The following is a 25,285-nucleotide window of genomic DNA, read 5'->3' as shown; positions in this document are numbered from 1 at the left end:
ATAAGAACTGTGGTGGAAAACTGGTGTCACTGGCCTTAAGGGCGTAAAATTTCTATTCAAATCCCACTTATATATCCTACATTATTTGTACTGAAATAGGGTTTTTTTTCTGCATAATTTCATCTTTATTTAATTTTTAATGCTTTCTAATGGGACAAATATTTAGAAAGGTAAGAAAGTCCTGAGGTTAATAACTTTGACCCCCTCCTTTTCCCTCAAACTCCAAACTTGTCTTTTTTATCAATAGAAGTACCATGTGAAAAAAGGTAGCAAATATTTTTAGTGTATTGATTAAACACATTATTAACTAGATGCTGAAGAGGTAAAGTTCAGGTGTATTTCTCTGGCCTTCCTTAGATAACATTACCAAAGCTCTGACACTTAGTTGGCATCAGCAAGGGCCATAATTGAGTAATTATGTACTTAGTTCAGAGGCCTGATTTGGGGTTTTTTTTGTAGTCTTTTAATCTGTGTTCCCAATCACCCCAAACGTTGTGCTCAGGCAGGAGTGGCCAGTGGAGTTTCCTTTTTCCCTGAATTTTGGTGGGTCTGGGCTTGTCCATGAAATTGCCATTGAACATTGAGTGCATATGAGCAGATAAAGACACTCAGATTCTGCTTTCCTTTTTCCTTGTGTTTCCCCTTTAGCAGAGAGAAACTCCATCAGTTACAGTCAGATAACAACAGGACAAATTAAAAAAGGGGAAAAAAACCCCTTTTTCATTCATCTCAAATCAAACAGCTGCTCACAAAGCAGTGAGATACGACCTACACCTGATGCCCCATGCCACAACTTTGTATGGGTTCACTCACACACCTTGAAAGAAAAATGAAATAAATAGGCCCTGAATATTGCCCGCTGTTTTGTAAAATGAAAACATCTCTTTCTGTAAGGTGCCGAAGCTTGATATTGGCACTGGCACTGGAGTGGATCCCTCAGATCCTTTCCAGCATTCCCTTTTCTTTCCCCTTTGCTTTTTGCCTGTTCTGCTCTCTGCCCGAGGCAAAAAGGGGGAAAAAACCCCCAAATTTATGTTTGCCTTTTTAACCGAATCCATTGTGGTAATAATGACAGAATCAGGTATGTGGGGCACTCAGGGGTGTGTGACCTGGCAGAAGTGCCCCAGACCCAGCAGGACTCGAGGGGTCACATCACTCCCCAGGTACCACCCAGAGCTGTTTCCCTCGCTCTTCCCTCCTGCTGCTTGCTTTCACAATAAAAAGAGCAGTTTCCGTGCTTGCAATTAAAAGCTAGATTTTTGGAAAGGCATTTTTTTGTTTTGTAGTGACAGCGATGAAAAGCCGCTGAAAGGCAGCCTCCAGTCAATTAACGGGGACATTAAAGCCACTGAAAGTGCTGATAGTCTGGTAGATTATGGCGAAGGGGAGCATGGGATGTTCAATGAAGATGGTTCATTTATTGGAGCTTATTCTGGATCTAAGGAAAAAGGATCAGTGGAAAGCACTGGGAGTTCAACAGCAACTTTTCCTCTCCACGCCTAAAATATTAGCAAGAATGATTCGTGTTTAATTGTGATATTTATCTTGATTAGTACTCCGCAGTTACCCCATGTGATTGGAAGCAGGTTGCCAATTGAGCCAGTCAGGAACCTGACATCCAGGTAATACGAAAACAAGTCACTGCCACTAAAAGATGATTTTCCATCCTAATTTCTAGGTGTTTACTTCTAATTAAAACAAAACAAATAATTCTTTACTATACAAAATGTCTTAATCTTACCAAAACAGAATTTCTCAGTGTTACATCTGTATACTTAACTGCTACTCCGTGTATTTCTAAGGTTTGGAATATGTTTCTCTGTATAGTATTTTATTTTTTTTTCCTGTATGCCTGTGGTCACTTTGTACATACATGTATATGTAGTATTCTCTCTTGTACTGTGGCCTCAGCATTGTAGAGGTTATAACACAACAAGAAAATCAAACAAAACCAAGTAACTCTGCAAAGTGACACAATGCATCCTACTGAGAAAAACAATAATTTAAAATACTGGAGAAATATATTCTATATATTGTATAATGTTTCATAAAGAAATAAACTGCTTGTGATACTCTAGAATTACTTTAGTGGTTTCAGCTGACTGCAATTACCAATACTTAGAGATGCAACTTTATCCACAGAAAAATTGCTCTTAAAAGACAAAACTCTGGCCTTGTGGATGAATCTTCTGTCCAGTAGCTGGCACTATTTCCTTAAATAAGTTAAGCTGCAGTATCTTTCCTGTGGCAAGGCAAAACAGGGTTCCCATCCACCATCATTAGAAAGTATTTTAATTTGTTTTCCCGAGTCTCTGCAAGCTGCATTTCTAAGCAAAACGCTTGTTGTCTGTCTCATATCTGTATATTTGTGCGCTAGCATACATTTCATGGAGACGTTGTACATATGATATTAATATTGACACAAGTAAAAATCAACCTTCTATTATTTTGAAATGAGACACGTTGCTAGCATGAATCTGTATAGCTGTGTAGGAATGAGTAGAATTGCTTCTCGTTATGAGTTTGGACCAACAAAACTAGTTTTCAGAAGGAGTTGTGTGTATACAAGACATAGAAATCTCACCTCTTTCTAGTGTCACATCAAATAGACCTACCTGACTTTCAAGAGATCATTTATTTTCAAGCTACTCATTGTTAAATAAACAGAAGCGAAAGCAAAGAGAAAATATTATGGTATAGTTTCTTTTATATTTTGTTTACTGAATGCTGGTTTAAATCTCATAATTTTCTTTGCCTCTCCAACACTAACTCAGCAAAGCTGTACGGCACATTTTTTTGGTCTTTTTGTATTGGAATCTCCTGAATTTCTTTAAAAGCATTTGTATCTTTGAATACGCTTATTTGAGTAGAGCATCGATATGGCTTCACTTCTTACACTTACAAATGGCTGGCGCTTCAGTTGTAACGTTTTTTTAAAATAGTTACTGCAGGAGGAATAGATCCTAAAAGCCATTTTGCATCGGGAGAGTAATTAGGCAACTATCCCCAATGGCTCCTTCATGGCCTCCATTACTTCAATGGAAGAAAGAGAGGAAGCAGGAATTACTGACATGGTGACGAGTTTCCAGGAACAGCTACACTTCAGACTGGTTATTTGCCCGCAGAGGTGGGGGTTGTTTCCAGCAGTAACGCTGCGGTTCGCACACAGACCCCTGGGGCTTGGGCTCCTCCCCAGTGCCCAGTGCCTTCCCAAAGCAGTGGCCTTGAGAAGCTCGATGCTTCTGCTTATCTGTTCCTCTTTTTTTAAAAAAATAATTATTTATTTTATTTTATTTTAGCTTCTAAGGGCCTTTCGTATAGCCTTCAGTTGGGAAAAGCAAACCCCAAACAGCCAGCCCAAAACCGCCAGTGATGCCGTGTGTATGAGTGTAAAAGGATGAGTGGAAATCTGCCCTGAGTCACAAATCGCCCCACTCCATGCTGGTGACACAAATCATTCACTTTTTTAATTACTTATTAAAGGGGTTTTTTCTGTCATTCACTCAACCCAAATGCTGGAAAAGTCCAAAGTAATTTTCATTTTTGAAAAAAATCCTCAGTTTAAAAAGAAGGGAGTGTATAATTGGAGAAATGTGAGAACTGGCATCTGGCCAACAGAGACATTTCACACCAGGATCTTTCCCTGCTGGCTCTTGCCTGCTGCAGCCCAGACCAGGTAAATCCTTGGGACTGATTACAGCGGTGACAGCCTTTGCTGCAAGCTTGGGGCTGTTTGTGGTGTAATTCCTTCAGGAATCATTCGCACTAGCGCATAGGCAAGGGTCTTTGAAAATAGGAGCGACGTTAGGGAGCCAAACTGGGGTGGGATTCCCTGGATCCCAGCTCATGGGCGGTGTGGAGGGCTGGGGAGGGCTCTCCTGGTGGTGGCTGTGCCAGCAGAGCGCACCGGCCGCGGGGCACCGGCATGGGCAGAGCTGTGGGCAGGCACCCGGGGGGGGGGGCAGGATGCAACCCATCCGCAGTCCCAGTCAGCCGATTGCTTGTCCTTTGGGTCACTGCAGATCAACTAGACTCCTTGTCCCAGAAAATGCCTATGCTAACAGACACAAATTTCAAATCATATTATTGAGTGTCAAATTATCGAATAATGAATATAAATCCCCTGTGCTATCACTTGCTCTGTTGCTGCTAAGAGATGTTTATGACATTCCTGTGATGTGCTACTCATCTGTGCCGGTATGAGTGCTTTTTCTATTAAAATTTTAATTCAGATCCTTAAATCTTAATGTTGGTGTTTCATGATGCCTTAGGGCCTAAAAATCATGCAGTGACAAAAAGATGTGCAGTGGAATTTCTACAGCATGCGCTGACTTTTGAGGAATATGCCCAATGAATATTAAGCAAATGGCTAAAACTCCTGGGGAATCTCACTCAGCTGAGCTTTTTTCTCTTTCCCAATAATTTATTTTGCTTTCCCCTCCCCCCCCCTCTGCTGGGGTTTTATTTTCTATTGTAAGGGTACCACTCATACAGTGTACTTTGGAAAGTGCAGGACACTAATGGTTTTCTAGAGATTTGCTTTCAAAAGTAAACTAACTGAGCAAGCTTAGGTTTTCCTGAGCAGTTTTCTGTCATTGCCAGGAGATGGGCTGCATTTTTTCTAGGGCAGTCTGTTACAGGTGAGAGGGAGCATGGCCATGTAGGCTGAATAAAAAGTATCACCAACTGTACCACAGTTCTGAAATAGTATGTTAAGTCAAGTAACTTTTTTTTTTTTTCTCCCCACTCTGGCCAGAAGTGTTTATTGAAATTAGTTGCTGGAAATCTGTGCTGGTTTCATTAATGAATGCCTAGCAGGGAATTGCAGGCTGCCTGCTGGGAGGAGGGAGTCAGGGGTGGCCAGCCGTGTGAGCCTGCAGGCGTGCTGGGCAGGGAATTATTAATTACCGATGCCATGGCTGTTAGCTTGGTTACATTTGGTTACGCTGTGCCATTACGTTTTGCTGGCAGTTACAAGTGTGAGAGGGGAAATGACACTTGCAGATTTGGTATCTTAGTCAGCCCAGGATGCAATTTCATCCAGCAAGGAGGAGGCATTCCCCTGGCTCCAGGAATCCTGGCTTGCGGATTTAAGCAGCCTCCTCTGGAACAAGAGAGGGGTGGATGTTTCTCAAAAAGTTGTGCAGTTTTATCTGTGCAAAAGATGAAACAAATAAAATTAAATCTTCTAACTAATGGGGAAAAAAACCCCTATGTGATAGCTCCTGTGCAAGTGAGCCATTTGTGTTCACAGAGCAGCGTACCATTGGTTTGGTATGGACTGCAATCTCAGACCTAAGTATTTTTAAATATATATGTATATATAAAATGTAATTGCACAATCAAGACTTGTAGGAGTGGCCCCAGATTCATTTTCTGGTGAAATCTGGGGGGTTCTTGAGACCAGGTCCCCAGATTTTGCCAGAAAATGAATCTGGGGCCATTCCTACAAGTTCTTGATTGTGCAATTACATTATATATATATACAATAACGTAACAGCACCGGGCTGGGTATCAGAGCCCTCCTGGGGCTGGATCTTTAGGAAGGGCAGAATTAGGAACCAAATCAGAAGATGACTTTCCCCTCTGGATAAAAATATGTGTGTATATATAATAAATTTTAAAACCTTTGCAACTCAAGTTTTAAATGGATCTAATTAGCATATCATGTAATGATTTGTGATATTTGTTGTGTTCTGTTCTTCTTACACCAATTTTAATGAGTAGCTCTTTTTCTGATAACTGCTTCCATTGACTGAATGGGTCAGAGCCAATGCACTGAGAGGTTTTAATGAAAGTGTTCAGGCCGAGATTATTTTTGAGATGAAAACAAATAGTAGCACAATCTTTCTATGTAAAAGGGTGGGGATTTGTAACAGTAATTCCACATGCAGTTTTGTAAACTGAAGTTAGAATAAGATTCACTGATCCTTGCATGCTTCTGAAAGGAAATATCATAAGTTTTTATAGTCATTATTTTGCAGATGAGTGGTAAATCTAGATTACGTAGCTGTAAGCACGGATATAAAGAAAGGAAATTCTTCATGGCAAGAGCATTTCCTTTGTTTGACAATGGATCAAGCCCTCAGCTGCATCTCTGTTAACATTTAGTATTTCAAAATAAGGCGTATAAACCGTGTCGGAGTACCAGTACATGTTTACATTGCAGCTCTGGATCTTTCATGTAAAAGTCTTGAGTGGTCCGACTGATGTGTTGGGTTCCAGGCAGGCACCAGCGAGTGGGTTTGAGCCAAAGCACTCTGTCTGTTTCGTTTGTATTATTGTTACTTTAAACAAGATACTTTGTAACTTCATGAGAAAAGATCAAAGCAAATGTGGTGTCACCGTTACAATGTTGCTTTTTTGAGCAAAACGTTAGTGTGCATTTATTAAAGTTTAGAGAAACGTGTTGTACTGTAGTGGCTGTTTGTATCATGCATATGTGCACGTATGGTTTTAAAAGAGATTTCCATTTTACATGAAATACAACTTTGCTAATAAAAGTTTGACTTGATGTAATCTTCAAAAGCTTTACTTGTAATCAGCAAGTTTCTCTTTCATTTTGCTTTGGGTTTTTTTCTCCTGCTACCACCTCTTTGCTGGGGCTGGGGTTTAAGTGTCACCTGTAGCCCCCTCCTGCTGGGGGTCCGCGGTGGGTTTGCCCGGGCTGGGGCTGTCAGGCCGCGCAGACCACTGGCCATCTCGCTGTGATCTACACCAAAGCAGGGACGAACCTCAACTGCAAACACCCTGAATTCAAACGCCTCATTTATTCCATGGTATGATCATCTCCTGGATCAAACTACCATCCTATATAATGTTTGCTTCTATAACATGCTTTATGTACTCTCTGTCGGTTTAACATCGCATAACCTCCCAAGCACACGGAGCTTTAAGCTAAGTGGCATGTGAAATACCTGCAAAAATAACATTATCTAGTATTAAAATACGCTTAGCCATGAAACGGAAGACAAAAGCTCAACATATCAGGCATGGACAGAGGTGAAAGGAACTGATCCAGTTACATGTGGTAGAATATAGCTATAAAGATTAGCAGGGTGAATTTCTGCGCTTCATGGAAGATCACCAGAATAATGGTGATTTTATAAGTAACCAGGCACCTAGAAAACCAGTAATGCTCATTCTTTTCTTATCCCTTAGTTAGGGAAAATCCCACTTTATGCTAAAAGTCCGAAATCTATATGTATTCATTATACAGAAATACAACAGATGTTCTTTATTTGCCAAGGAAAACAGGAAAAGAGCAAAATACCTTAGTTCTTTTGTTACTGAGTATTGAAATGGTCATCTTGTCTTCCCCTCTTCCACACCTGTAATATTCGGTGTTAGATGCTTTCTTTAGCCTGCCCAGGGAGAGAGGCCAGCCAGGTGGGACACCCGGCTGGCGCCTGGAACAGCAATACTGCCGCTGCTGAGGACTCATTAAAAGCCAGTGGATGAATCCGTGGCAGCTGATATTGCTGCCAAATCCATTATTTATTTTTTTAAAGGTATTTAACAGAAATTTGAAAGATATAGGCAGTGCTCAAGTGTGGTACAAATTGCTCACAGAGAGAATAATCCGTGCCTTCCAACACCCACGTGGTTCCTGTACTATTGTAAGAGTATTTCACTCGGTGAAAGAAATGCTCTTGTACATTTTCTTCTTCCTCATGTTTTTAGCTACTTCATGTTAGCAGGAAGGTTTCAGAACTTCGTAATGCATTCTTCACCACAAATTGAATTTAATACATTTGGTGCAAATGCAGAAAGTAGGACTGTGCTAACTAGCATCCACCTTTCAGGGTGGCACCAAGGGCATCCCAAGGGTTTTTTTTGATCATTATTCATATTCTGGAATAATGAGATTGGCTCTTTTCTCAATAACATAATGGAGAGGGAAAAGTCTTACAATCACGTGCTTCACTGGAGTGAGAATAAAGATGCTGCTGCCGCCATCAGGAGCACAGGCTGCAGATCCCAGCTCACCGCATCCCACCACCTCTGCTGACACCCAGCCCACAAATCCCCCGGCGAAAGTTTAAGGAGGAAGTATGGGACCAATATATTTGTTTAATATTTTGCTTTTAATACCAAGTTGGCATTATTGGCATGGTTCTGGGGGCAAAGCATTGTTTCTAATGTTCAAACATTTCATTCCGTTCTTCAGTATTCCAGTGAATTGTCATCGCTTTTGGACTTTTGCCATATGTTAATAAGCCTGAAATGCAGAGAAGTGAGCCAGTCACCTAGTGGGAAATACCAGCAGCATCACTCCTTGGAAATGTGTAGGCTCTGCAGAGTTATAAACCTTATTTAACAAGACCTGTGTGGTGTTTTTGCCACGCTGGAGGCCTTGATGGCCTCAATCTTAGCAAGAACCACATCCCCATTTGATCTAGCTGAACCTGCCCAGAAGAGGTGTCACTGCCTGGAGGTAAGGGTATTTCTGTAAAAAAACACCCTGTCCCACTGCCTGGCCACACAGCACCCAGCTGGCAACACCTGCTGTGCTTCTTCCTTTTGCAGAGCATCTGTGCAGGCACAGGAGACTTTCCTACCTGACTGCAGGGCTCTTTGATTTAAAAAAAAAAAAACAGAATTGCCTGCAGAGTTTGTACTCCTGTGCTACAGATACAGCCCTGCCTAGGATTTGCAGCACAGTCCTTCCCATTTGCTTGCGACATCAGAGCAGGAATATTTCGGAACAGAATACATGCAACCATACATTTTGGTCATTGTTAATTTTTTTTTTTTTTTTTTTTTTTTTTGACTTTGACACCCTGGTCTTGTTTTGGAGCTCTATGACTTTGTATCACTATGCTTTTTCAGCATGCTTGCAGTACTCCTTGACAGAAGCCTTTAAAAGCTGGTGGCGTTGACAGCTGCTCTTCATCTGGGGTAGAGGTGAGAAGTGGCTGGTGTGAGGAGGAGTGGGAGGGTGCAAAGCAGCAGGCAGCCGCAGCTGGCACAGGGTGAGCAGGGAGCTGCTGCCTCTGCTCAGCACCTGCTGGGGTTACGTGCCGTGCACACTCCTGCAGACAGCAGCATTTAGCCAGAATAAGAACTGGCTCATTTTCAACTGCTGCTCCTGAAGGAAATGACATACAGGTGGTACTTCTTTACTAGTTATCCCAGTAACAAATCGGTAGCCTTTCCTCCTCATTTGCACCTTTATGACTGCAAAGTGTTTCCATCACCCCTTGATGGATGGGGAGGCACTGTGGGGGTGTCACAGCTCCCTGCCCGCGAGCAGGGCTGGGAGGTGAGGCGGTCTCCTATGTGTTTGCCAGACTGGGGATGGAGCTGGAGCTGCGGGAAGCCCTGTGTCCATGGGAAGGTGACCTAGACACCTGGGTGAGAGCATACCAGCGCTGGGAGCATGGCTTTGTTAGTGCTTTTACCTGTGCAAAGAGGTAAAAGCGATGTGGGAAGGTCGGGAGACTTTGCTGGGGAGGTTGATGGGGCTGTGATCTCTATCGGAGAGCTTTGTTGTGCTCGCACTGGTTTGTGGTGTGCGCTGGGGGCTGCTCCCCTCTCCCCCTCTGGGCAATGTGGCTGCTCTTCTCTGTTTATTCTGAAATAGGTTTGCTGTTATCCTTCATCCAGCAGGGCTGCCTCTCCTGCACAAACTTCTTTTTTCTTCTTCCTCCCAACTCCCTGTCGGGATCTGTCTGTATCAATCCCTCATCTCCCTGGTCCCTGCACATGGAAAACTTCCAGCCTGTTCGTGGTGGTGCCGCATCAGCGTGTCCTCCTCACCATGCATTTTCCTCGCTGCCTGTAATGTCCCTCATCTCTTCAGGGATGAATACGTGTACTGCTTACAGATATACCTGGGAGTTTTAAACTGCTGTGGGTCAAGATGTCTAGAACATTTCTGTTTTTTTGTTTCATGGGTTATTTTAAACGTAAAACTTTAAGTTAAAAAAAAAGAGAGAGATATGAATCTTCAGGTTTTAAGACTCTGTGTAATAAATGCTTGGTTTTTGGGTGAGGAGAGCATGACCTGGGCCACATCCCCCAGTTCCATCACGCAGGGCATGTGAGCCCAGGGCGCGCTTGGCCAGGCACCCCAGGGAAACAGGCTTCTCGTGGGAAAGCGCTGGGCTGGTGCTCAGTGTCTGGCTGGAGATACAGCAGTTTGTCCAATATGGTTCCTGCTTGCTCCTCGGGGTGATGTAAGGAAGATCTAAGCAGGCACTGAGGTCCTCACCAGCATGTTACTGGTGTGGGGACCTTCCTGAGCCCAGTCCCAGTGCAGGATTCAAGCTGGGAATGACTCGTGTGGCTCTCTGCTGTGTGCTTGCTTCTGTGGTGGCTGCGCACATGGTGGTGGAGATTGCTGATGTTTTCTTTTTATGATTATTTATTAAATGATTAAAAGCCCAAACACAGTTTCTAATAGAAGAACAGGTTACCATGTAAGAGGGGTGTTATCCTTTACGACTTCAGGCAGTCATTGTTCTGAGCATTTATTTTCTTCTAAGTGCAATTTAGAAGAGATGTTGTTAATAATAATAATAATAATAAAAAATAACTGTTATTTAGACTGATAGTGGAGTAGCAACTTCGAACAAAGCAGGAGTTTGTAATTTATAACTTTTTTAAAAAGTACACTTTTCCAAAAAAGATTCACAGAAAGTACAATTAAATCAGATCATTTGACACATTAATTTGCCTAATGCAAAAAAACTTTTTTAAAAAAAAAAAGTTCTTGAGGAAAAATAATTGTTGCAAAGGGACTTGAAAGTGGTAACAAGCAGTAGGGGAATAGCTCTGGAACACAGGTCTTGAGCATTTCAAGATGGGGAGGAAATCATCATGGTAGCCGTTAAAGCCACTTGTTTTCATTGTTTCTTTGTCAGGAGTAATGCGAGTGATTTTTGTCATAAATCTTTTCTTGGGAGGAGATTATTTGCTGAAAAATATTTGCTTTGTTTCATTTTCCATATCCATCAGTTGTTGAAGATTTTATTTCTTCTTGAAAAATTTTCACAAAAAAAAGAATAAAAGACAAAAAAACACCCAACCCCAAACAAACCCACAAAACCCAACCAAAAACTGTTAGTTTCTTTTGACTGCATTTTTTAACAACTTCAAGTATGCAGATTATCTAGTTCTTAGAGGTGTGATGGTTGCTCTTACAGAGCCTCTTAGCTGTCATGTTTTATACATTTTTTTTTTTCCGGCTTTTTCTGCATGTGTTATCGCTGCACTGTGCTGTGCTTGGCAGGGCTGCTGCTCCCCTGCGCGGGGGTTTGTCCTCCCAGGGCACCAGGGTCTCAGCAGCTCTACCTGGGTCTGACTTTTCTGGATGTCCCAGGCAGGGACACCGTAACAGTTCTGTTTGCAGATGGTTTCAAATAAGGAGAAAGGGCGGGGGGGGGGGGGGGAGTGTGGTGGGAAATTAAAGTCTACCTCAAGGAAGAAAGGTCAACAAGCTCAGTCTGTGATTTACTGAGAATTTTTACATTTCAGATATATTTTTTTAAATGAAATGGTTACAATAAAACCCCCTTCACCAACCCTGTGGAGCTTTGAAAGTCTGAACCCATGAACCCTAAGTTTCATAACGCCATGGGGGATGGAAGAAGAGCATGCTAATTCTTTAAATATGCAGGAATGTGTCTCTGTAGCTGACTCTGACTTTAAAAATCAAGAGCTTAAATGTCTGAGAAGCCCATATTTTGACTAATATTGGCAAACCTCATAAAAAATATGCATTTCTCAGTCCTATTATTTAGGAGTATAAATTTGTCTACATCTCTCCTTACCAAATGTTCTGAACATTAAAATTTTCTCACATCTGCAATTTAAGTTTCCAGTTAAGGAAAGGAAACTTTAAAATCTGGCTGGTTTCATCAGCCTGTTATCAGGGCCCATTGTATTTTCAGGTTTCTGTCAGTTTGACAAGACATAGCTGAATCCGTTTCTCCTTATAATCAAGATAATAACTACTAAAAATTGATGGATTTTGCTGCAGTTGAAAATGCAAACTAATTCTTGCCATAATTATCAAGTCTTTAAATGGTAATTGCACACTGTTACCATCTATCTGCTGTCAAATTTATTTCAGTAATTGACCTCCCAGTCCAGGAATTAGAGACAGCCTTTGATTATTGGTTCAATTAGTCTTAAAGCATCATGCCTCTTCTCTCTCTTTTTTTTTTTTTTTTTTTTTTTCCCCCCCAGGTATTTTAGTCTTCCAGCCAGTTAAAGAAGATACCAAGAATGTCACTAAATATTTCTTATCTTTATCACTTGCTATCTGTATTTGTTCTGTTCCATTTTAGCCGGTATGTATAGCTACATTGATGAGGTTTTTGATGAGAAAGTATTGACTGACTTTGTACTTTTACTTAGTTTCAACCTTTAGTGACACCTCTCTTAGGTGAGGGAATGGGTTTTGCTGCTGTTCTCTGGTGGTGGGTTGGGCTGCGGCATCCCCAGAGCGGTTCCCATCGGGGCTGGGGCACTGCTCTCAACAAGCTTCTGGATTCCTTCTGGTGGGGAGAGGGGAAAACAACCAAAAAAGTCAGATATAACTACCATAGGCTCTTCTGTATGCGTGCTTTCAAATATGAGGAAGGCAGAGAGAAGAATACATATTTTCAAGGACTGTTACTATAAGGGAGGCTTACCATGCAAAGTGACAGGGCTTGGTTTGGGAGAATGGAAGGAAAGAAATACTGTGTTCTTGATGTCACCACACGTGGAGATGGAGAAACATGTGCAGCTTGACTTGTGCCTTGCTTTGTGTAAAACAAATAATGCTGTGGATTTAAGCAGCAGTTTCTGGTCTGGTTTTACTCATCTAAATGAAAGAAAATGTACATAAACAGCATAGGGCCAAAAATAAGTTTGGGGTTTTTTCTCTCTTGTAATTTAGTAATTATTTAGGTGCCTTTTTTTCCCTTCATAAAAAGGAATTGAAGTCCTTTATGGATTCCCTGAACCAGCAAGCGTGCTGATTTTGTAGCTGGGAAATGAGGGAGAAGAATATGGAGAATAAAACTCCGGTCCAGGTGAAGTGTCTATGCAAACACTGTGCAAGCCCAGATTAGATTCTCCAGCCAAACTAATCACTGCCTTTGCTTTAAGTTGTATGTGTAAAGGTGGATTTTAGACTAAGCCATGCCTGATAAGCAGCTGCAAGGACGAAGAGGTTTCAGGTGGAATTCAGTCAGTATTGCACCTGACCTTGTCATGGGGGCAGAAAGAAAACCCACTTCAGTGGTCTTAAACCTGTCCTTCCCTCCCTTCCTCAAGCTTATTTTCCCCAGGTTTGCGCAGGTGTGTTTTTTTTCTTCCCCTACATGTTTTCCCCATGGGAAATTCAGCATATTCCATAAGGTTTTTGGGGAATATACTTTTCTGTTGTTGTTGCATGTACACAAATGAATGTTCATGCAGCAGTGGAAGAAAATGAATGAAATAAAACAGAAACGTGTTCTCTGGTTTCCGCCCTAAGATAAGCAGTAAAAAAAACCATAAATCCTTCTCCTGTATGTAGCAGATATGTGATCTAGGCTTTTTAATTATTTCTTTACAATGATATTTTATTCAGTTCTACCTTAATTTTAATCATCGTTGTGAGGCATCCCGAAGTTACATTTCACAATCCACATCCCTGCAGGCTGGTAATGAGAGCAGTGTAGCACAGCTATCTTTCATGCAGCCGTCTTCTGTAGACCAAAACATCTGCTGGTGATGCAAACAAAAGTCACGCTTGGCTTTTTAATTCCAGATGATCACCATTTGATAACTCTTTTCATAAGAGAAAATGACTGCTAAATATAAACAAATGCAGTCAGGATTTTCATGTTCTGCAGTATTCACCTGGCGTTTCAGCTCCCTGCTATTATCCCAAATCCCTTCTGTTCTTTGCCAGTCTGAGCAGAGAAGCAAGTGTTGCTGTGGTTACACTGGAGAAATAGGCAGATGCTGCAACATGCATGATGACTCTTCCAGGAAATGCTTCAAGATAATTATGAGTAGCGATTGTGCCAGGGATATTGCTTGTTCCTGTGTCTCTTCAGATAATAACTTTTATAACCTCCTTGGCTGTGTCCTCTGGAAGGATTTGAGGACATAGTGATTGTAAGAAATCACCTGAGATTATTATTTCCCCGTGTCTTCTCCCTCCCAGACTGAATGACAGCCTTCCTTGCACCTCAATAATGTCTGCCCTCTCTCGCCTCCAGTTTGTGAGCTTTAACTATATTTCAGTATCTGTTTTTTCTTTTTGGAACTTTTCCTGCTTGTGGATTTAAGAACTTCAGAATAGGTAAAGCACCTGAGTCCAGTGCTTAGCTGCTGCCTAACCTGCAAGTGCTGGACATCAGTTGGTGTGTAGATACAGCTATACTTTAACACTAAACTTTTACCCTCTCGCTGAGTGAGTGCACTCCAAAGCTCTCACTCGTAACGATGCAAAGCACCTTGTGCATGAGCTGAGGGAAAGATTTCCAGTGGAGGTTTGCCTGCCTCATCCTGGCTTTGCTTCTGCAGGTATGAGCAGAGCAGACCTAACCAGATACCAAGGGAGATGGATGTTGGTCTATAATTCTCCTCCAGCATACCTGTACTGGTGGGACTGGGATTCTGGGAGCAAGGACCCTGTGACAGGGAGACCTGACCCACCTGAGGCTGGAGCATGCCTTTCCAATTGGATGCTCCTGCCAGTGAAGGTGGGCAGCAAGAGTGGGTTGCTTAAAGAAATATGTACATCCCACAGCAAAGCAACATCTTTTAGTCTTATTTCAGCATTAGCTGCCGCTCTTCTCTAGCAGTAACATGCAAAAGCGCCAAAAAGGTACAAAAATTAATACAATTGAAAGGCACCTTGAGCTTCAGAATTCCTTGTTTGCTGGGACTTGGCTCCTACTGAGGCTGTGGAGGGATGTGCCCGGATCTCTCCCAATGCATTTGTGAGGAGTCCAAGTACTGTACCTAAGCTTGAGAAAACAGTGGTGGAAGCAGTCCAAGACATCTCTGAGAACTGGCCTTCAGTCAACTCGTTCATTACTTTATTAAAAAAGCATAAACAGGTAGGGAGTTCAGAATTCCTCCTCTCTCTAACTTAGCTGTCGCATCAGACTTGCCAAATATATATTTATTTTTTTTTCTCTTTACCCCTCGTACAAAACAACAAGCTTAGCTGCTTCTCTGAGACTATTCATTTTCACCACATCAGGAACTTATTAATTCTTGATGAGAATTCAAGCATTAATCAATTCTTGATTGAATTCTCCCCAGAGGGAAAGAGGAGAAACTGGGCCAGATTTGCCTTTTGGCTGCTTTGAGCTGTCTCTGACTCTAACACACACTGCCACAGTGGTATAATTGGTCTGCTCAGCTTCGGCTCCATATCAAATGCATCTTCACAGATAATGGAGGGCTCTGAAGACAATCTTCCCACTACAGGTACTGTCTGATGAGAAGAAAGTGGCCAGAGCCCCCGCAGTGCTTTACCTTCGCAGTCCTCCCGCGGCAGCCGCAGCAGGTACCAGCGAGAATAGCCTGGGGGATGCTCTAACAGGGGTCAGGCAGGCACAGAGCTGCAACAAGACCAAGGCAGTTAAAAGGAGGAGATTTAAAAATAAAAATAAAATGTATATAGCTTCCTCCATCTGGGTTTTGTGTGTTGCAGCCATACCTGCAGCAGGTAAGGGTGCAGGACTGAGCACCGGGAATCTAAGTCACATTTGGAGAGAGTCAAAGAGCCTGGATCTGCTGCTGGTCTGAAGTCGTGGTCAACGTAGATGCAAGCATGTCGGATTTCTGTGGCAGTCTGGAATCAGGCCCTCACTTGCTGTGGAGAAGTTCTTACATGGAAGCTGTTTGCTTCTAGTGCAAATCTTGGAAGTATACTGTCTGCATTAACGGCAAATCAATTCAGATTTTTAAACTGAGATTTCCTGGTGGTTTCATTTAGTCATGCTGTACTGAGGAATTTACATTTAGATTTATACAGTTGACCCACTTCCTTGTAACCATATTTTGCAGAAGGAAGTTTCCCTGTGAGATTTTTAGAGCTATTTAGATGAATTTTACTTGACAGCTCCATGTAATTTATTTTATGACTCCCTTGCAATGAATTAGAAATAATTTACCCTTGTGCTAAAATTTGCCCTATTTTCCTAGGGAGCAAAACTTCTTTTATTTTTCTTATACTTCTCATTAAAAGTAAAAGATGATTACTTCAGTTCTAAGGTGAATTAGACATGGCACAAACTCTAAAGCGGTGCCTACAATATTCTTAATTTGAGCTGCACGTTCATTGTCAGCTTGTGTATCTCTTAACTCGGGAGCATGGATTTTTTTTTTTTTCAGTAAGTTTACTATTGTTTCTTCAGAAAGGATTTTCTCTCCCCATCTCCTCCCTAAATATAGAAGTCCAGTCAGACTGCATTCATACTCCAATACATGTCCAAATTCTGGTGTTTACATTTCTTTCTTGACTGTCATACTCGGAAATTTGCTACGATACATCAAGCAGAAGTTTTGCGTGGATGACATTGCACATGTTTCCCTGACAAAGTGAATTTCCTGGTGTTGAGCTCTTACTAGGGGAGAAGGGCAGATGAGCTGGGAAAGCCAGCTTGCTTTCTGCATGTCGCCTTATCCCCAGCGTGCCCCGCTGCTGCCTGCAGGTAGAGCTGCTGCTGGTAGGGTTGCTGGAGTTGAGATCCATAGCCAGTGGTGCTTTGCAGTTACTGCCTACTTCACTTGTACATAAACCCTGTTTTTTTTCCAGTCTTTGCCTTTGCTAACTGCTTTGAAACCTACAGATAAAAGTGATTTATAAGAACCGCTGCTGCTATTATTTTTTTCCCTCATTCCAGAAAATAAATTAGAACATAATATTATGAAAAATATGTCAAAACAACCCAAGGAAATTTTGTTCCCATTAATTGCAAGAGGACCAGCTGTTTAAGTTCCAGGTGGTGGCTGCTCTCCTCCCCAGGGAGCGTTGCACAGCAAAGGTAGCATGTGGCGAGACAGGAAGGAGCGGCACACTGAGCATCTTGGTGCGTGGGAACTCCGAGGCAATTCTCTGCTCTTCTGAGGCGGCCAAGCCGCTCTCTTCCTCCCCCGTGTCCGTTCCGGAGCCAGCCAGGGGCATGGCAAGCGCTGACTGGTTTCTGAGCATGGGCTCTGAGGATGGACCTGTGATGCTCGATCCTGGCGGCTCGTTCCTTCTTTCCTCCTTCATTCTCATGCCGTTGAAAATAGGGTTCATTTTTATTCCTTCCAACCCTTCAAAGGCAACCTCCGCCACTTTGAAGCAACTGCAGCTGGAAGCAGTGACCTTGCCTGCACCAGCGTACCCATGCTGGCGGCACTAACTGGGGGGTGTGGGGGCTATGGGAGCTCTCCTGCCTGACCCAGAGACAGGTTCAGGAGGGAGTGGGAGCTGGGATAGGGACAAAGTGCTTGGGCAGAGCGCTGAGCTAACCTGACTGAGCTACTGAGACGCTGCAGAAGAGGAGCATGGGGGAGGGGGTTTAGGCTGCTTTATTCAGATTTTTCATGTTTCTGAATTGCGATGGAAACGTGGCCCTGGCTGCCCTGGGAAAGCACAGGGGAATGGGCTGAGCTGTAACCGCAGTGCCAGAGGCACAGAGCTGGGGGGCTCTGGGTGGCACAGGGAGGAGCAGCCACTCGCGGGTCAACCCTCTCTGGTTTTGGTCTTAAAGTAGCAGGATGGTTTGCTATTTTTTAATGCCTTGGAGCTGGCTGCAGTGCCTTTGCTGTGCCTGTCTCAGCAGGGTTCAGATACCCACCACGGTGGTGGTGATGATGGTCGCTGTTGAGGGTAATAGTATTGTAGCCTCTGGTTTCACCTGTGAATGGCTCTAAGGATTTAAATGGCTGAAAGATGAGAAATGCCCAAATTTTCTTCTCAAAGACCCTTTGCACTCTAAGCATGAAGGGAAACATCCTGGCAGTCACTGCATGTGATGGGGTTTGGGGTTTATGGGTTGCTGCCTTGCCACCTCTGGAAGGAGAGGACCTCTATTTCAACCACCCCCCTCTAGCTCAGCTTGAGTAGCTGAGCAGGAAGGGTAGAAAACAGCTTAAAAAAACAAACAAACAACAACAAAAAAAAAACAGCGGCGGACCGAGGGAGCACTTAAAATGAAGATGTCGGTAACGAAATGGACATTTATCAAATCTAGTGACCTGTATAAACAGAGGAGAGGAGTTGTAGCTGGTCAGTTATGACCATGTAAATTTAATTGAATTGGTATTGCTTGCAGGAAATAGAGAGTACTAAATATAATAATTAGTAGCTTTTTTGGAAGAAGCAAGTAGGCAGAAGGCACAGGGAAATGACACTTAGAAAGGAGTGCATTACCCCTGTCAGTCACACACAATTAATACAAATGAGCCATCAGTGTTGGAGTTCAGTTTTCTAATAGCTAAAATACAAGATGGGGCACTTGGTCATGTCTGCTAGGAAAACAAATCCCGCAGGATCTTTTCCACTGTCTGTTTTGCAATGTGTGTTTGCAGGGTAGGAGGAGGTGGGCTTAGGGGAGGACCAGGAGGAGAAACGACATCGCCGGGGTCCTTTCCTCTGAGAAACTGATGCGGAAGTTCTCAGGCAGCTGCTATGAGACTGCCCTTGGTGTTTCTTAAGAACGGTAGCTGACATTTCCCTAACTCAAGATGCATTGCAACTAACTGAAGAGAGCTCTGTAGTGGATCCCGCCTCCACGGCAAGAGAGTGATTGATCACTGAATAAAAAACTAGTGGTTGCTTGGCGCAGGGAAGCATGGTTTGATTGTGTCTAGTAGGTACTAATGAGGGGGGGGGAGTCTCTGTGGTTTATTTACTGTTGTCCAAAAGATCCAGTTTCACAAAGATAAAACCAATAAAACTCCCCTAATTCCTCCCCTCTCCTCCCTGCTCTTGGTAGAATAACAAATGGTGAATGGGGTGATGAGGAGCGTACAGCAGGGAATATAAATGACGAATTGAACATGGTAAGATTGACAAGCAAAAAAGCATGAGAAAATGTGTGGCCAACAAGTTTAACCCTATTTCATAATGCCCTTTAAATATGACAGGAGTGAAAAAGAAGTTTAACAGTTGTGCCAGTCCATTTGCAGATGGCCAAGGGGCTGTCAGGGTGCCTCTCCTCTCGCTGGCGGGGAGGGAGGAGGGCAATGCTGCCTCGCAGGGGAGAACAGTTTTGATCCCACTAGTGATTAAGAGGCAGTTAAACAGCAGCTACTATCATCAGGCTCTGTTAAATCAGTAAGTCTGGGTAACTGGCACCTAAAATTTTTAAGAGCCGTCTGAGCTACTCTTTGGATCATTAATGTTTATTTTTAATAAGTCCTGGATCGCGAGGGAAGCTTCAGTAGGCTGGAAGAAAGCTCGTGTTCTGCCATTATTTAAAAAGGGTAAATGGGATGACCTGGTAATTACAAGCCTGTCAGATGAGCGTTCAATCAATATGTGTTTCATACCACCAAATGTAAGGTCATATATCTAAGAATAATGAATGTAGCTGATACTTGCAGGATAGGAGATTTTATCCCATGAAGCGGTGTATGGGAGGAGAATACCGAGCAGGTCTAGGGAGAAACTCTCTGTCACGGGGGAGCTCCAGGCGGCGACGCGGCTGTCCTCCTTGGGTGTCTGTGATTCATGCAGCCGCTTGGAAATTCAGAGGGAGTTCAGGGAAAATTCACCAGAATGATTAAAGATTTTGCAATCCAGCCATAGAAAACTGGAGTCTGTCTGAGCCGCAGAGGAAAAGCAAAGGACTTCCCCAATCGGTCTTTAATGATCCGTGCTGGGACAATACTGGCAGAAAATAGAGTGGCTGCAGCTTGAATCCAGAAAGCTCAGGCTACGATCAACATGTGCAGTGCTTGTTAATTACTGTCCAGGTGAATTAGGATTGTGGCAAATTTCCACTGCTAGAGTTCTTCGCAATAATCTTGATTTGCCCAACCGTTGTTGGCCTCTAAATGGGAAGGGACCCTGGCTGCTCTTCCTACCAGGCAGGCTTTGCTGGCGTGCAGGGCTGCAGCCGGTGCGGGCCAGGGTGCTGCTGTCGGCCGCAGCTGAGGATGTGCAGAGCTGGGGGGGGGGGGGGGGTCTGCACCGGCACAGCTTTCGGCAGGACCTCTGGAGTTGGAGCAGCCACCCCAGAGGAATGAGAAATGGAGGTCTGCAATAAAATGTAAAATTGATAATCCACCCTTCAGGTGGCCAAAATGTGTTTGACCACTGAACTCAGAGGTGATTCCTGCATAAGCTCTTATTTTATTATTTATAGCTGGCTAAATCACCACGCAGGCTACAAGGCTATTTTTTGAAGGTGCAGTGTAAACCTAAATTGAAGCCTATTTTTAGCACCTCTCCTGGAGGTCAGGATGTGTACAGGTCTCTATGGACTCTGCAAAATCTAAAAATATTTTCCAGTTACAGTGGATTTTTTTAATTCTCTTCAGAAATTCATGATCTTTCTGATTTTAAAGCAGACATTGAAATCTGGTGGTGCTTTTCTAACTCCCTTTCATCTCTTACTGTTGCTAATTTTGTCAGTTATCTGCCCTGGTTTTCCCATTTAATGAGTAGTTGGATCTTCTGTATGAAAATACTATTGTGTTTTTGGAACTTGGATTGTGCATTACCCACACAATTTGCACATTTATGTTGGGTTTGTAAGTTGTTTGTATTATAAAAAGAAACTGTCTCTGCCTTTGGGGCTGGGGGAGGACATCCTAGAGTCCTGGAGGAATTTAGTATGGAAGGGCTTTTGGAGGCTGCACAGCAGTTAGCTCGTCTTGGTTTCTCCTACCCTGATTTTCCACCGGGAGTTAAGGAGATGTGGAAATAAAATGGTGTGGGGATAAAGAAGCTTTTGAGAAATTTCCTGATTAATTTATATTTTATAAATGTGTGTGTGTTATATATATATAAAATAAAAAAGTATTGTTTGAACTTTAAGCGAAGTGTTGCCTTTCAGAATTTGAATGACATTTAGGTTTGGAATTTAAATCTATACTACGTATTTTGGAAGATTAAACCTAAACAAGGTACATCATTCACTAGGGAAAATTCCAGGTTTCGACTTTTGTAGTACACTTCCACTCTCGATTTAACCACTCTCCCCCAGGTTAAATTTCTTACCTTTCATTTAATTTCTAGGTAGGTAAAACTTCATATTGATATTTCTCACAAAGTAGGCCAATATTTGTTTCCTAGACCTAGCTCCTAGTGAAAAACACTTGAGGATGCTGAAGTCCCTCGGTGCAACAGACAATGATATTGGTACAAGGCTGCTCTGGAAGTACGGCAGGCTCCGAACGCCTTTGACAACCCATTCGTCTCGTGCCTGCTGTGCTGAGGTTACATATTCCTGCAGCCTCTAGAATATCTGTTTCCAGAAATTCACTTTCACAGACTCTCCTTTGACTTTCTCTTTCTCTTTCCTCAAATTTCCAGTTCTCCTCTTTCTTTAGGGAAGTAAGCCTTTGAAGCTTTCTCTGTCTATTCATCCTATTTGTAAGATTATTAAAATATTTACTGGATACTTTCATCTACAACAAGTCTATGAGGGCTACTAGAATTAGCATGTATTTGGGAGTCTGATTTGGCTCATCCTCGTGACTGGTAAATCAATTTCTGCTCATTTAAAGCTGATGAACCTGATTATCAATGTTCCTCTGGCAAGGAAATGGAATTCTATTGATTTGGGTGGAACCATCTCAGATGTATAAGTTAACTTTTAATCAACAAAATGCAGCTCAGTGGAATATAACTGGTAGGATAACATCACTTTCAACCCTAAACAATTAAGAAATACTTTTTTTTTTTCCTCTGAGTACTCACCATTCCACAGAAGGTAATGGTTTTCTTTGTGCTCTGTATCTCTTTAGTGTTAAAAATAAGCAATCTTTTAATTCTCTACCAGTGGTTGATTTGTTGGTTTGGTTTTTTTAATGAGTGCTTGCTTGTTTTTAATCACTAAAGAAACTACTGGCGGAAGGTAGGATCTTTGCAACTGCAGCATTGTCCAATGAGACCAACAATATCCAGACTATTATTGGTGGATGAATCTTTGTCAAATAACAGTCAATTCGAGTTATTGTGGACAAAATTTGTTCTCTGGTCAGCTGACATATTATCCTCAGCTTCCAAGTCCTAGAAAAGATAAAATATACTCTTTAAGTATTTTAACATTTACAAATTTGCTTTCCAGAATTGAGCAAAACCAGAATCAATGAGCAGCTAACATCCAATTTCGGTGAAACATATGGAAGTCGCTTTTTAAAGGGTTCCTAATGAAGTCTTCATTATTGTAATATGTACATATTTTGAGTGTTGTCAGGCTGTTTTTAATTGGTGTTAGTGCTAAAATACATCAATTGGCAAATGACTATGGATTACATGGAGTTGTAATTTAGTTCAGAGTTCTGGTTCCTACTTGAATCACTTGGGAGTGAATTATCAGAAACTTAATATGAATTTTTTTTTTCATTTGGGTCTTGTTGTTTGTCTGGTTGGGGTTTTTTAATGTTCTGGGCAGCTATAGCCAAGGGAAACAAGTAAAATGGAGATTACATCCCAGAGTATACTGACCACCAGGAAACGATTTTCCAAGGAGTGTCAGTCACAGAGAACCCCTGCAGCATCCTGGCGTTGTGGCCTGTGAAACTGGGATGTTTTGGAGCTATAAATGGAAGATCAGGAGAATCTGAGTGGAGGGGAGGGGTTGTCTGTTACTTGGCACCACCAGCATGTACCACCATGGGGTCCTATGCTGCTTACTAGGGTGAACTGGAGGGTCTCTGTCATGAGAAAATGATGGCACTCATGGTCTCCTTCAGTGAAGAAGCAGCTGGGAAAAAGGCCCATCATTAAGAATAGAAAGAGCAAAGAGCAGGGTCCCAGCCCTGGGATCCCTCCCAGATCCGGCCGAGCTGTGCCGGGTCGCTGCCGCGTTCATCTCTCTCCTTGTGCAGGCGCTGGCTCCTGGTGAGCGCTGGGCTGCTGATCAAAGCACGCGCAGAGGGGGTGCAGCTCAGGTTTAAAGGCTGTAGCCCTGTCTCTCCTTTATATATTAATATATTCCTTATATTTTATTCTCTACTAGTTATTATTTTTATCGTTCCTATTTTCCCTTGAAGGTGGTAATTATTTTATATTCATGCTTCAGTCATTATCAATTGATGTGATCATTTCATGCTCTGTAGCTTTGAATGCTACAGCAGATTTCCAGCTGGGATGGCTCTGTTGTGCAGTACTTGTCTGTGGCCGATGCTACTGCCACAAGAGGTCTCATGTGCAGACATGTGTTCAGTTTTTTAGTTTACTGTCCTCTGACTTAGCTCAGTCATTTTCCAGCATTTTGCCACTACTGTTGCAGAGATAAAATAATGACCATCCTGATTTTTTGGGGTGTGTGTGGCCATGTTCCACCTGTGTGTGACGAGAGACGTTACAGCACAGGACGCGTGGGATCAGGTGTTCAATCCATGCTCCTGTGAAAAGGACGGGTATTTTGTGGAGAACCTGGTGCTGCCCGAGCAGGGAGGCTGAGGTGCTCGTGGGTCTTTGCTGCCCACACATGTATGTGGTTGGACTGACCCTGTGGTCTTGTCTCCTGGGTCATGAGATGCTCGAAGCTGATCCAAACCTTTTTGGGTTGGTTATCCTCAGTCTTCTAACATACCTAGTGCAGAGAAAATCTCTTTACGGCGATATCACTTTCAAAATAACTCTTGGGTTTTTTTTCATGGCATAGAGGTGCCGTTACAAGGCTCAGCAGTCATCTTAATGTGGATTTAGTGCCCACGAATACAGGACAAGGAGGAAATACCAGTCATGTGTTTCCAGCTACTTGTTTCCAATAGTTAAGCTGAAGTATGCTAACAGAAATATTATTGATTAGCTTTCAGGGTAAAAAATTGTCTGCACAGATATGTTCAGCATCATTGTATATTGACTAAATGTTTTAAAGACAGATAAGATACACCTGTGATAGGCATATCTTCTTGTCTGGAGCAATGGCTTTCATTAACTTTATTATTAAAGTGAGCATATTAATACTGAAGTCCTAGAGCCCTTCTGCATACCTGTGTGATCAGAATTTGAATCTTACCACTTACTGATACCTAACTCAAGTTTTCCAACAATATAATCTTCAGTATAACATGTTTCATGCTCTTCTGAGAGACAGCTCATTCAGGGAAACCTGGAGCAGAAAAAGAATGAAGCTACCTGCCCAAGCAACTTTGACTAAGCATGAGAAAAACCTGTTTCTTTCCCATTTGTAATCCATTATTGTTTTCACAATTGGTTTGAAAATGTGAGCATTGCTTCGCTTTCCGTATAACCTGATCCATCTGCTATTTGCTGTGTATTGCTCGAGATCCAAAAATGCACACTGAAACAGGGGTGACATTGTCACTGCAAGAGAACAAGGATGGGCTCGCCCTATGCTTGTCTTTGCTGTGTTGCACGGAGGTTGCCGGGGCCAGCTCCATTTATTCTAGACTTTGTGTGCAGTGCAATTTGGCTAGTTACTGTGATGAATTAATAGGCCAAGAAAATGAAGTGCTTTAATCATAATTGCATGTTCATGAGCCAAATTTCAAGGCAAGGATTTAATATCTATAAGTGCAAGAGATAATAATAATGGCGAAAGTTATACTGTAAGGAGTAATTTTGGTTTCTAAAATCATTTTGAAAAGGCAACCCCACTCAACCAAGTAATTTGTGTAGCTACATAAATATTCCCTGTGTTCCTTAAAGCATTTCTTTTTCTCCTGGAGTCTGCAAATTACACTTTTATGAGATGCTGTACAAACGAACTACTATATCTGTTCAGAGTATGATAATATCTCCTTGCCTTTGAATGAAATATTTGGCCCTTGAGAATCTGGCAGTATCTTTCCTCATAAAATACCTGAAAATTGAATAAGATCTTAAGCTTTATTATGTACATATAATACTGGTACCTGCGGGATTATGTGTAGTAACCTTATTTACAGAACCTTAAGATATATTTGCAGAATATATTTTAGGCTGGGGCAACTCTGTAACATGTGTTTATAATCTCTTCTTCTTACATGACTTGATCTCAAAAAAAATCCCAAAGGTTTTATCTCAGAAAAAGTATGCAGGTCCCCAGTACAAACTGTGTATAACTTTAAATGGCAATGCTTCAGATGGCAGGGACAAAATGCATACCTGGTGAAATCTAATAAGTCAGTCTCTTAGGCTGTGTTGTTTCCAAGTCCTTTGTGC

At 42.3% G+C, this 25,285-nt stretch overlaps 1 protein-coding gene across 9 annotated transcripts in view; it reads left to right on the top strand.

Moving 5' to 3' along the window:
* CHL1 (cell adhesion molecule L1 like) overlaps positions 1 to 6,521 on the top strand; it is a 139,601-nt gene extending 133,080 nt beyond the window's left edge. For 8 of the 9 annotated variants that reach the window (XM_055806609.1, XM_055806610.1, XM_055806602.1 and 5 more), the window contains one exon: positions 1,287 to 6,521. In XM_055806609.1, the coding sequence (XP_055662584.1) occupies positions 1,287 to 1,503 (217 nt within the window). In that variant the 3' untranslated portion in view covers positions 1,504 to 6,521. The remainder of the gene's footprint in view (positions 1 to 1,286) is intronic. The other variant, XM_055806611.1, reaches the window with a different exon arrangement.
* The last annotated feature ends 18,764 nt before the right edge of the window (positions 6,522 to 25,285 follow it).

This window comes from Falco peregrinus, chromosome 5 (genome assembly GCF_023634155.1).
Source record: "Falco peregrinus isolate bFalPer1 chromosome 5, bFalPer1.pri, whole genome shotgun sequence".
Lineage (NCBI taxonomy): Eukaryota > Metazoa > Chordata > Aves > Falconiformes > Falconidae > Falco > Falco peregrinus.
Note: the sequence above shows the minus strand (reverse complement) of the source record. Positions and strands in the feature narration are given on the sequence as shown.